Source organism: Callospermophilus lateralis, chromosome 2, assembly GCF_048772815.1.
Source record: "Callospermophilus lateralis isolate mCalLat2 chromosome 2, mCalLat2.hap1, whole genome shotgun sequence".
NCBI classification, from domain to species: Eukaryota; Metazoa; Chordata; class Mammalia; order Rodentia; family Sciuridae; genus Callospermophilus; species Callospermophilus lateralis.
This window is the reverse complement of record NC_135306.1, coordinates 66,961,863-66,975,601: the sequence shown is the minus strand read 5'-3', so window position 1 is coordinate 66,975,601 and position 13,739 is coordinate 66,961,863. Positions and strand designations below refer to the sequence as shown.

Below are 13,739 nucleotides of genomic sequence, written 5' to 3'. Positions count from 1 at the left end.
GCTAAACATCCTACAGGACAGTCCCTCCCTTCCTCCAACAGGGAATGATCTTCACTTACCTGGTCTTCAGAAGCCAATTCCTGGTTAGCTCCCTTCTGTTGGGTCATTTATTCACATACCATCATATTGATTTGTTGATCATAAGTCTTTGGGACTGATCTCCATTCATGTTACATTGGCGTTTACTACCCAGCTAGACTGTATCTCATTTCTTACAAATTCTTCCTCCTACTCTTTTTCACTAAATAGAACCTTTCTCCACTCCCTGTTAAACTTCCAGTAAATGCTATATAAAGCAGGTAGCAGTGGGGCCTGGAGGGGTCTCCAGTGAATTTCCAGATGTCCAGAGAATCCTCACAAACTTCAGGGGCTGTTACTTCCAGGACTTCAGTTACAGATATATAGCCAGTGGATTTTTGGCTGTGTAAAGCAGGCATAGTTTCCTTAGTCCAAAAAGTCTTTTTAGGCTGTTAAGAGTCTCCTCATAATCCAATTAAAGATTTCTTAAAAACCAAATTTTTGCTGTAAAAAAGGTTCATTGTAATCTCTCTCCAGTTTATCATTTATCATTTTCTTTTTGAAATACAGTGTTAAATTGGTGGGAAACAATGCTATATCATGTTAAAATTCAGTGTCATTCCAAGTAATCAAAACCTAGGTAAGCAATAGCTAAACAAAATACTTCACATTGAAGTACAGAGGTGGGCTCTTTAAGGTCAATGTCCATAAAGCCTTTTGAGATTAAGTTCCATCTAGCACATTATTCCTCCAACCCTTGGTGTATACTCATAGTCCAAGATTGCAGCTAGCATTCCAATCATCATATCTACATTCCAGTAGCAGGATGGAAGGAGGAACAAAGAAGAAAGGTGATCAAAGAACTATTCCCATGTCTTCACTGGAGGTTCCTAGGCATTGCTACATGGCATTTCTGCTTGTGGCTGTACTAACAGTAAAGGAGGTCAGGGAGATATAGACTTTATATTTGCCCATATAAATAACAGGGGGTGCTTTTAGTATGGAAGGATAGGAAAATGCATACCAAGGAATACTAACTATCTTTGCCATAGTTGCTTATATTCATGTCCCTCCCACTTGAACTTTCTCAAAGTTTATTTCAATACATTTCCTTTTGCTTTACCAACAGTGACTTCTTGTAATCATCTTTAAAGACAAATATCCAAGTGATGTAAAAATCCACAAAATACAAAGAACAAAATGAAAATCACCTATAATTCCACAGCCTAAAAACAACTACTGGAACAGCATCATGTAAGAAAGGTCTTTAACCCTAACATTTAACAAACAATTATCTTCAGAGCATTGATATTTTTCAAAGTTTATTATGTTATATATTCAATTATTTATTCTGTCAGTAAGTATTTTTAAACATCTACTTTAATCCCAGCATCTTGCTAATTACCATGTAGTTGGAAGAGGGGAGCAATAAAGGTTATTTTAAATTATATTTGTTAAGGCTGGGAATGTAGATCAGTGGTAGTGCACTTGCCTAACATGCACAAAGCCCTGGGTTAAATCCCCAGTGCTGGGAGGGAGGGACTGCATTTATTCTTCAGATGTTCCATTTGACCCAGAGACACATACATACGTCAAAAAATTAGGAAATAAGTCAGGTCCCATAAGTGCCACATTGATGTTAATGTAAATAAAGATACTCTGAAAGGAGATTTTTTTTAAAAAATGACACTGAATATTTTAATGTAATTGTAGAACACTTGGTACCACGGACAATTGTTATACAAAAGGCACCTTGAGAATACATCTCACTTTTTTAGTTGCTGGAAAATGAAACACGAATTACAAGGCCCTTGGGTAGCCCGGGTTAAGTAGTGTTGGGAAACAGACCTAACATGGTTAAATTCTAACCTCTCCTGATTTCCAGAGGTGGAAGTCCAAAATTCACTTAGTAATGATTTGGCATGACCCAGGGCCTTTGGTGATTTGTACAGGTTGAAATTCAAAAATAACTAAGATGGGCCAGATAATTTTTGCTTAAAAAGTGTCATTTGTTTTGTTGTGTTCTAAATCCTGAAATTGAGTCAGGTTACATTTCTGTTAAAGCTTCAGAGAGAAAAATAGCTGCGTTCAGATCTATGCAGAAAAGCCTTGAAGCATTTATACCAAAATATCCACACTTGAGATATGGGTGACTTTCCTTTCTTCTTGAAAACACCTGAGATACGAGTGAATTTCTTTCTTTTCTTTCTTTTTTTTTTTCTTGAAATGATCTGTGTATGGCTTTCTTCCTTTTTCTTCATACCCCTCTCGTAACTGGAAAATGGATTTTGTTGGTTTGGGTGCTGGGGATTGAACCCAGGCTCTTGAACTGCTAAGGATGCATTCTACCACTGAGAATACACCCCCAGCCTAAGAAAATGTTTTGTTTTTAATTTTCTTTAAAGAAGCTTTCAGCAGTGGCAGGGCCCCCGCTGAGATCTGTGTTAAAGGGTAGTGGCTTGTCACTTGCCAGGAGCTGGGCTGAGATGGTCCTGTAGGCTGACGGCTGTGGCTCTCAGAACCGCAGAGAACAGTGGCCGATTGTGGCCCTGCCCTCCTTCAGGTGACTGAGGGCCCAGGCCGCTAGGTTTGCGCTCCGTGAACACAGGCTCTTTCATGAAGAAGTGGCTGGCACGGGAAAGACAGAGCCACTCTGTGGGGATGCTTACATTGCCGCCTTTATTTGTACTCCTGGCAAAACTGGAATGAAGTCCACGCGTTTTCAGAAGATGCCGGTTTCCTGTTTTCATTACGAAAAACAGGGAATGCCGAACAGCTGAGTGTGCTGGGGGTGGTGTCGCCGAAGCCGGAGGGAGACTTCATTGGTGAAAACCCGGCCTATGGTACTGCGCGTGGCAGGTCTAAGTGGCTTTTCCTTATGGGGAGAGGAATGGGGCGTCGGGTGTGCTGGCCGGAGCGAGCCGGCTGCTGTGCTGCGGGGCGCTCGGTAAGGTGAGTGCTGCGGACTCCGGGTGCGGAGGCTGAGAGCCGCCTGCTGGGGCCCGGGAGTGGCAGCTCGCCTGCCCTGTCCCCAGATCTGTCTGCCGGCTCCTTTGACACCCGAGCCTGCCCTTTCTCTTTGCTTACAAAATTTCAGACAGCTCTGAAAACAGGTCTGGCCACATATTTTGGGTGGTGAACACTTTGTTCATCTGAAGTTGAAAGTTAGAGAGGGAAGCCAGACGGAAAAAAAAAAAAAAGCATTCTGTTAGCATGAGCACAAGTTTCCGTGCACAAGCGCTGTGGATCAGCTCTCCCGTGCTTAAGCTAGAAACGCTTTGGTGCACGGCCCTTCTTTCAAACGGAATTCCTTTCCCGCCTGCTTTTAGGTGAAATCTAGTGCCTACCTTCTATCAGCTAGTGTAGTTTAATATTGTTTTAAATTGAGACATGAAGAATGCTTACGGTCTTTAAATTCCTCCAGTATTTCAGAAGAAGAGTGGAAGTAAAAGGGCCAGGCAGGCAGAGCATTGGTCATTGATGTTCTCCCCTGTAGTGTTCAGCAGTGTTGAGGGCTGGCAGAGCAGACAGGCAGCCCATGATTGCCAGACCTTGAACCTTGACAGCAATCAGGTGGGTGGGTGTACCCAGGATAGGGCAGGGGTACAGATGGCTTGTATTTTCACTCCTGGAGTTGGATTTTTTTTTTTTTCTATAGCCCTGAGAATGTAGAACTTGTGAGTGGGACTCTAGGAAAACACATTACTTAATCCCATACTTTAAACAAACAAAAATGGCCTTGCTTTTAAATTTGAAATGCAGAGCTCAGGTCAGCAGCAAGGTCTGTGCTTTGAAAGGTTCCTGTTTCCTTTTTGAAATGTTTGGTTTAGCAAGAAGTAGCTTTTACTGAATGCCACATGATCCAGTGATTAGAACATAGGTTTGCTCTTGTTGTCATTTTCCTTTGCATCTGTTTGGATTTAGCAATAATAGGAAACAAGAATTCTTGAAATAGTGAATGTTTTGTTCAAAAAAGAAAAAGAGTGGAGAAAACAATGCCTGTAGTTGAGAGGATTTTGTTTGATTTTTAAGCAGGGAGAGAAAGTGAGAAATGGGAGACACAGAAAATAGAGTTGAAGTCTGCCCTCTGACCAGATTCTTGTTTCCATGCTGCCTAAGTTAATCACCCAACATCCTATGTCCCAGATTTCTAGCGAGAAAGTGTCAGAGCAAATTGGGATCTTGTACCAGTGGGCAAGTGCTAGGTGGCTCTTGGCCACTGGATAGAAAGGCTACGAGGCTTACAGAAGAGCAGGGGCAGAATGCACATCCTTGGCCCCCTGGCCTGGCCTGTTAGTCTTCAGCTGAATTTTAACATTCTGTGGGGCTGGGGATGTGGCTCAAGCGGTAGCGTGCTCGCCTGGCATGCGTGCGGCCCGGGTTCGATCCTCAGCACCACATACAAACAAAGATGTTGTGTCCGCGGAGAACTAAAAAATAAATATTAAAAAATTCTCTCTCTCTCTCTCTCTCTCTCCCACTCTCTCTTTAAAAAAAAAAAAACATTCTGTGCTTTGGAGGGCACTTTATAAAATAGGAGTCTTAATGTGTATCTACCACACTTCAGGACACTGTAGAGGACAAATGAGATAATACTTGACAGTGCTTTAAAACCTATTTTAATGCATTCTTTTGTAAATAATTTGCTAAGGTTTACTATGTGCTTAGTTATCAAAATCATTTTCTCATTACTTTATTTAACCTTATGTGTTAAATAGAAGTTCAGAGAAGTTTGTCAACTGCTCACCAGCTAGGTTGTAGATTCAGGGTTATAAGTCTGTCAGCTCTTTTAAAATTATTTCAGGTTGCTGCTCTGCAGCATACACAAATAATCATTTTTGCCATTATGTGCAATGTATGGTATTATAATATTCTCTTCTCTGTCCTAGAAAAAGCAGATGATATTCTGAATGGAGACCATGACAAGGAACAGAAAGACCCTTATTTTGTGGAGACACCCTATGGCTATCAACTAGACTTAGATTTCCTCAAATATGTGGATGACATACAGAAGGGAAATACCATCAAGAAACTGAACATCCAGAAGAAGAAGAAACCTTCTGTGCCATGCCCAGAAACCAGGGTCACATCTGGTCAGCAAGGTGCGTGGACTTCTACCGAATCCCTTTCATCTTCCAACAGTGATGACAACAAGCAGTGCCCCAGCTTCCTCCTAGCCAGAAGCCACGTTACATCAACTCCAATCCCAAAGCCACCTGCCCCTCTGGAGACCTTGCCTTCTTTTCTAACCATCCCAGAAAATCGACAGCTGCCCCCTCCTTCACCACAACTCCCAAAGCACAACCTTCATGTCACCAAGACACTAATGGAGACCCGGAGAAGGCTCGAACAGGAGAGAGTCACCATGCAGATGACACCGAGTGAGTTCAGAAGGCCTAGGCTGGCCAGTTTTGGAGGCCTGGGCTCTACAGGCTCCCTCCCCTCTTTTATGGGTTCTGGAAACCACAATCCTGCCATGCACCAGCTTCAGAACGGATACCAAGGCAATGGGGATTATGGGGGCTATGCCCCAGGGGCTGCTACCACCTCCTCCATGGGGAGTTCTATCCGCCACAGCCCCTTGAGCTCAGGGATCTCCACCCCAGTGACCAATGTGAGCCCCATGCACCTGCAGCATATCCGCGAGCAAATGGCCATTGCCCTGAAACGCCTAAAGGAACTCGAGGAACAGGTGAGAACTATCCCTGTGCTCCAGGTAAAGATCTCTGTCTTGCAAGAGGAGAAACGGCAGTTGGCCTCACAGCTAAAAACTCAAAGGGCTGCATCCCAGAATGATGTCTGTGGTGTGAGGAAGCGCTCCTATAGTGCGGGAAATGCCTCCCAGATGGAGCAGCTCTCCCGGGCCCGGAGAAGTGGCGGGGAGTTATACATTGACTATGAGGAGGATGAGATGGAGAGTGTGGAGCAGAGCACCCAGAGAATAAAGGAATTCCGGCAGCTCACGGCAGACATGCAGGCCCTGGAGCAGAAGATCCAGGACAGCAGCTACGAGGCCTACTCAGAGCTCAGGGAGAATGGGGAGTGCCCGCCTCGTGAGTGCCGCTCTGTGGCTGTGGGTGGTGATGAGAGCATGAATGACCTTGTTGTGTACCACCGGGGCTCTAGGTCCTGCAAGGATGCAGCCACAGGGACAGTCACTGAGATGAGGCATTGTGGGGTCAACGTGACAGAGGCCATGCTCGGAGTGACTACGGAAGCTGACAAAGAAATTGAGCTACAACAGCAGACCATAGAGGCCTTAAAAGAAAAAATCTACCGCCTGGAAGTACAGCTTAAAGAAACCACCCATGACCGGGAGATGACTAGACTAAAACAAGAACTACAGGCCGCTGGATCAAGGAAAAAAGTCGACAAAGCCACAATGGCCCAGCCACTTGTCTTCAGCAAGCTGGTGGAGGCAGTGGTGCCGATGAGAGACCAAGTGGTTGGCCGTCACGTGGATGTGGTAGACACGTGCGTTGGGACCTCTGTACAAACAAGTAGCATAGGCATCTCCTGCCAGCCCGAGTGCAGGAACCAAGTGGTGGGGCCCGAGCTGCCCATGAACTGGTGGATTGTTAAGGAGAGGGTGGAAACACATGACCGAGGAGCGGGGAGGTCTGTGGAGATGCGTGACGAGAGCGTGGGTGTAGAAGTCAGCGTCTGCGAAACAGGCAGCAACACAGAGGAGTCTGTGAGCGACCTTGCGCTCCTCACCACTAACTTGAACCTCAAAGACGTGCGGTCCATTGGCTGTGGAGATTGTTCTGTCGATGTGACTGTTTGTGCTCCCAAGCAGTGCAGCTCCCGGAGCGTGAACACAGAGGCTGTTGTGCCGGTGGAGGCAGCTGTCATGGCAGCACCTCTGACCGCACACCAGCACACCAGCACGGTTTGGGACCAGGCGCACCAGTGCACCAACACGGAGACAGCTACCCTCGTAGAATCCTGCACCAACACTTCCCTGAGCACTTTGGATAAGCAGACCAGCACCCAGACTGTGGAGATGAGGACCGTGGCCATAGGAGAGGGCCGGGTCAAGGATGTCAACTCCTCCACCAAGACACGGTCTGTTGGTGTGGGGACGGTGCTTTCTGGCAATTTGGGATTTGATAAGCCATCGGCTGTGAAGACTAAAGAGGCAGGTGTGGGACAGATAAATATTCATGACAACTACCTGGTTGGTCTCAAAATGAGGACCATAGCATGTGGGCCTCCACATGGATCACAGTTGACTGGGGGGCCGATGGGCAGCAGGAGGAGCGTGGGTGTTGGGGACGAGCCTGTTGAGGAGCTCCTGGAGGGCCCCCAGACCCAGGCTCCATCTGGAATGGTGACTGCCCTGGATCACTACATTGAGCGTGTCCAGAAGCTGCTGGCAGAACAGCAAACACTACTGGCTGAGAATTACAGTGAACTGGCAGAAGCTTTTGGTGAACCTCACTCACAGATTGGTTCCCTCAACTCACAGCTGATCAGCACCCTGTCATCCATCAGTTCTGTTATGAAGTCTGCAAGCCCAGAAGAGCTCAGGAACCCTGACTTCCAGAAAAGCAGTCTGGGTAAAATCACAGGTAGGTGGCACCCTAAGAGACCCGGGACTCGGGAAGTGTCTTAGACCATTTTCTGGTACTGTAACTGAATTCTGAGGACTGGGAAACTTATAAGAATAGAGGGTTTTTTGGATCATGGTTCTGGAAGGTTGGGAAGTGAGGGCCTTCTCACTCCGTGGTAACAAAGTAGAGGGCCTCACTTGGTGAGGCAGAGCAAGCATGCAGAGAGTCCCGCAGTGATGATCCCACTCCTGCAATGGCGGCTTCAACCCACTCATGGAGGCAGAGGGATTGTTTCCAACCCATGAACTTTGGGGAACACATTCATAGCAGGAAGGATGTCTTCCCAGGAGATAAGAAACGGTGGGGGATGGTACTAGCGATCGAACATGGAGTCTTGTTAAGCTAGGCCAATGCTCTGTGGCGGAACTACTTCCCAGCCCTTTATTTAATTTTTTTAAATTCTTATTTATTTTTTTGAGATGGGGTCTTGCTAAGTTGCTGAGGCTGGCTTTGAACCTACAATCTTTCTACCTCAGGCTCGTGAGCAGCTGGTTTCCAGGCCACCAAGCCCAATGAAAGCCAAGAATCACAATCCATAAGCAACTCTGGTGGTTACTTTAGCCCGTAGCTGAGGACTAATGGTGGGAGGGTGGTAAATTAGTTTTGACTGGCTAGACGTTGGCCCCTGTGGCTGATAGTTTTATGCGGCTTTCTTGTTTGTATTTCAGTTACTTACTTTGTTCATTTTATATAGAACTATCCAAAAAATATTCTATTCTGTTTATACCCACAATTACCAGTATATCATCAGTCCAGTTTTATGAGGGGATAGAGACTTCTGTTTATTTTATTAGTATAGCAGAGAGTCTGTGAATTCCTACCCCATCTCCAGCATAGGCACAACAAGAGTCCCCTCCCCTCCGTGCCTATGTTCTAGTCCAGGGCACAGGTGATGGAGAGGAGACCTGCATAGTGGTAGGTATATGAAGATGATGACTGCCATTATGGGGACAGGGACTGGCAGTGGTTACAGGGGGGGCTATTTGAGATAAGGGACACTTGAGCAAGATATCTGAGTGGAGGGGTCTCTTCCCACTGCTCATTTTGGTAGAGCCTTTTTTTTTTTTTTTTTTTGCCTTTCTCATTCTTTCCCTTATTCATCAGGACTCCTGCTCACCTCTGCTTTCCTTAACACTGAAGCTCATCAATGAGGAATTGCCCTGGGAAATCTCTCCCTGCAAACCTCACTCAAATGACTTTCCTGGTGTCGGATACACTGTGTGTCTGACAGTGCGCGACACCTTCCTTGGCACTGCCCAGCTTCTGTTCTTGGCACCCCAGTCCTCACAAACCAGTGTGACCTGGCCATGGGTGTGCATCCAGTTAATTTTTTCATGTGGAAATGTGCACAATAGACTCCAATCAGATATCAGTCTTTCTGTTTCCCTTTATTAGCCTGAGAGGGCAGTGATTAAAATGGACTGAAACATCTTCCTATGTTTCTACTTTCAAACCTGAAAGAGTATTAATTTTAAGTATCTGTGCTATTGGACAGATAGTTTATTGTGGAAGAAAAAAAATGAATGTGACAGCTGATGTGTGGGTTTTTGCCTTTTAGAATCCAAATAAATGGACATGGGAGTCATTTAGGATAAGCAGGATTAAAATGATACATGGACATAAGTGATCCTAGGTAACTAATAATATGTCTGCTTCCACATCCTTTTACAAATCATGGTGTCAGATGTTGAAGTCAAAATAAAATTCTTAAAAGTCCTCCAGATATGACACAGAGGATCATGAAAGCATTTCCTTCCCAGCCTTTCTCCCTCCTCCTCAAAATAGGGTTTTTATTTCACATTCTTGCCTAAAATATTCAGCTGTAACACTGGAGTAATTTTGGTGGCCCTCGGAGACTGGGGAGCAAGTTTTGTCTGGCTGTGCTGCAGTGTGTGTTGGTGTATTTCCAGTCACGCTGACATTCCACACGTCACATTGTGGATCTGACCCTTCAAATGAGCACCTAATTAATCAGCTAAAATTCATGAGACCTACAGTGCTTGTGAACCAGAGAATCAGTATTTTTAGTAGCACTTAGTCATAGTGGCAGCCTCTCTTGGAGCACACAGGGATAACTTTAAAGTATGTCTAATTCACATCACATTTGTAACCATGTTGCTCTAATGTTCTAATGAGGAAGGAATTAGGTTAGGAGCTCAACCCACAGTATGGTACTTAAGGCAGCTTGATATAGTAAGGTGAGATTCCTAATACCTGCCAGCTATGGAGCAACAAGGTGTGTCAAAATGTACCAGGGACACGGCACACCCTACAATACAGAGTCGTACGGTGTAGAAGGTGTATCTGTACTGAGAGGTATAATGGAGTGTGGAAAGGTATCCACTCACATTTTCTTTCCCCCAAAAAGATAATAGAAAATTTGGGCTTGATATCTAATCCCTTGTGTGAACCTTATATTTTGAAGAAGTTAAATTTGGGCTCTGAAACTAGGCGGTCTCTGCCCCAGGACAAGTTGTCTTTGTTCCCTCACAGACTATAGTGAAGATGGGGTGAGTCATAGGAGTACACCATTTGGAGTGTCTGCAGCAGGGTCTGAGTGCTCAGGAAGAGCTGGCCACCACCATTTTGAATACTTCTAGAACTGGAGATTAAAGATTTTTTTCTTCACAACACCTTTATCCTATTATTTATTTTTATGTGGTGCTGAGGATTGAACTCGGTGTCTCATGTGTGCTAGGCAAGCACTCTACCCCTGAGCTACAGCCACAGCCCTGGTCATTTGTTCTTAATCCAGATTTTAACATTCGTAATTCTGGCTTGTGACCTTACCCCCGACCAATTATTACACCTTCCTAACTAAAAATTTTATCAAGATAACAAAATATAGAGAAAAAATGGCAAAGCAAAATTAATATGATATTCAGAGTCAGTGTTAAAGCTCAAAATGAGATGTATCAGTGCCCAATCTGTAGAATTCTACTAAAGACATCTATTAAAAGATACTCCTTTAAGTATGCAGAACATTATTTTTAGCAGCATCATAGTGCCCAATACTCTTGTTTAGTTTCTTAGATTTAGAACTGGAATATGTGCTTACAAATTAACAGTGTAGAATAACAAAACAGCAAAATCCACCCTCACAAAACAACTATGTGCTCAGTTTATACAACTGCATACTTAAGTTTTTAACAAGATTTGAGTCATACATAGTCTTCCTATGTATTTTTATTTCATTTATTATTTTTTTAACCTAAAAGCTCACACACATTTTCCCAGGATTTGAGAGAGAATATCATGGCTTTAATGAATTGAAATTTGGTGGTCATCAAAGGAGTCCTACCAAGCTTTTAAAATTCCTGGTAGTGTGAGTTTCATGCATTTAATATTTTTTCATGAAATTGAAAAGAGGAAATAAGTTTCTATTGTCACCAAAAACCTTAGAAAGGAATATTTATTTTTCCTATACATCAATTGGGTTATACTGGTTTGAGGAGTGATGAGTTAATGTTTGTTACTGTTGTTTTTCCTTCTGGAAAGAGGGGGAAAAAATAGAAAACTCTAGACAAATTACTTGGAGTTAAAAAAAAAATACTCTAAAATATATATAACTGTCTTTGAGCAAATGCAAACAAAACTATTTCTAAAAGTGGAGTTTAGCATACTACAGGGACATAGCCACATCAGTATTTATAGCAACATAATTCACAATAGCTAAATTGTGGACCAACCTAGATGCCCTTTAATAGATGAGTGGATTAAAAAATGTGACATGTATACACAATGGAGTATTACTCAGCAATAAAAGAGAATAAAATCATGGCACTTGCAGGTAAATGGATGGAGTTGGAGAAGACAATGCTAAGTGAAGTTAGCCAATCCCAAAAAAACCAAATGCTGAATGTTTTCTCTGATATAAGGAGGCTGATTCATAGTGGGATAGGGAGAGGGAACATGGGAGGAATAGACAGCTCTAGATAGGGCAGAGGGGTGGGAGGGGAAGGGAGAGGGCATGGGGTAATTAACAAGATTGAATGTGATGATCATTATTATCCAAAGTACATGTATGAAGACACAAATTGGTGTGAATATACTTTATACACAACCAGGAAAAAAATAAATAAAAATAAAAGTGGAGTTCAGGGCTGAGGTTGTGGCTCAGCATTAGAGTGCTTGCTTAGCATGTGCAAGGCCCTGGGTTCGATCTTCAGCACCACATAAAAATAAATAAGTAAAGGTATTGTGTCCAACAAAAATTAAAAAATAAACTCCACTTTTTTTTGTTTTGTTTTAGTATTTAACTACCTGCCACCCAGTTTGTAGAAAATTTGTTTCTCACACTCAAACAAAAGTACTGCTTTTCAAGTTAGCTTCCATATTTGCACTCCTGGTTATTTGGAGTTTGATAAAATAAGTTTCTTCAGGGAGATCTAAGTCAAAGCAAAAGCAGGGAAACAACATTGTTACAGAGTATATTTCTAATTGTCTTCTATTTCAAATAAGGCACCATGTTCTTATTATGTTTTTATCACTTTAAAAAAAGGCTGCCAGGGCTGAGATCATGGCTCATTGGAAAAGCACTTGCTTCTCATGTATGAGGCACTGGGTTCGATCCTCAGCACCATGTAAAAATAAATAAAATAAAGGTATTGTGTCCGTTTACAACTTTAAAAAAAAATGCTGCAAGCAAGAGCATCAAAATAATCCAAATCTAGTGTTTCTGAAGCCTTGTGGTGTATAATGGCATGGTGTGGTGGAGGGCCCACTGGCCTGGATATCAGGAGAACCGACTTCTGGTAGTGACTGACTTAGTAATTTATAGTATCAGAAAGAGAAAAAGAGTTAGTGTTTATGTTGGTGTGTGAGAAAGACCAGGCCCCCACATCCTCCGTGTCAAACGACAGGCTTGGGTTAGACTTTTAGATTTTTCTCCCAGGGCCCTCTCAGCAGGATTGTGTGTGGGGTCGGGGAGAGGATGGGTATCGGGGACTGAACCCAAGGGTGCTCTACCACTGAGCTACATCCCTAGCCCTTTTTACCTTTTATTTTAAAACAGGATCTTGCCAGGTTGACCAGGCTAACCTTGAACTTGTGATCCTCCTGCCTCAGCCTCCCAAGTATATGGGATTAAAGGTGTAGGTCATCACATCTGGCAGAATTTTTCCATAAAAGTCTGTCTTCATAAGGCTACCCATCAAATTCAGCTGAAGAAACTTTCCTAAAATACATGAGTCTCCTGCTACCACCCAGTAGGCACCCCAGATCCAATTTCAGGGAAATGTTGGAATAAATGACCTTAGAACAGAGCCCACAGCTTCATGAACAGTTTTACTGTTTGTTTCTGTGGTTCTGGGGATTGAACCCAGAGCCTCATGCGTGCTAGGCTCCATCAGTGAGTCACATCCCCAGTCCACACATAGTTTTGCATTTGGGCTTTTCATGAAGACAATGCATAATTTTCTTTAGATACTCAAAAGGGATAGTTGACCTTCTGCAAGATTGAAATTGCAGATCGAAGTCACCTGGTAGAGACCTTGGGGGAAAAAAACACTCTAGTCCTGAGGAAAAGATCTTCCAAAGATTTAATCTGCTCATCACCTCTGTGAGCCTTGAGTTGACACTTGTTTGGAAACTCTTAAACTAATCGTTTAAATTGGACATTAATGAAATGCAAATGTGCTCTGGAGAAAGATGCAGGTTTGACAATTTCACGCTGAATGAATCCAACGTATTCAGTTCATGTTGGGCTAAAGCGTGGACATTAGTAATTGTCAAGTACGGAAATGAGTTGGAGTTCATGAGTGTCCAGTCAAAATGACAAATGTAACTGATATTGGAAGATGGCCATAGCTGTTTGTTTTTCTGAGTAGCATATTTCAGTAAAGATTTTTAAGTCTGCATCGTCCCTATCAATATCAGTTGAATGGCAAGTATATGCAAAATGTGGTTCTGCAACAAAGAGATATAAAGATGTACCTTGAAAAACCTGCCATCCGGTTGGGAAGCCAGGACAGCCCCCAGAATGTGAATGATCACCTGTGGCAACATCTATCAGGTACCAGTACTATGCAAATAGAAAGTGCTCAGGGTTCAGTTGCCGTCAAGGTCTCAGAGGTCTGAGGAGGAGGAAGCCTTAGCACTATTGGG

General features: G+C 43.5%; 1 protein-coding gene across 5 annotated transcripts in view; it reads left to right on the top strand.

Annotated features, from left to right (window-relative positions):
- Kank1 (KN motif and ankyrin repeat domains 1) overlaps window positions 1-13,739 on the top strand; it is a 123,153-nt gene that overhangs the window by 94,150 nt on the left and 15,264 nt on the right. For all 5 annotated transcript variants that reach the window (XM_076846032.2, XM_076846031.2, XM_076846033.2 and 2 more), the window contains one exon: window positions 4,908-7,592. In XM_076846032.2, coding sequence (XP_076702147.1) covers window positions 4,908-7,592 — 2,685 coding nt within the window. The remainder of the gene's footprint in view (window positions 1-4,907; window positions 7,593-13,739) is intronic.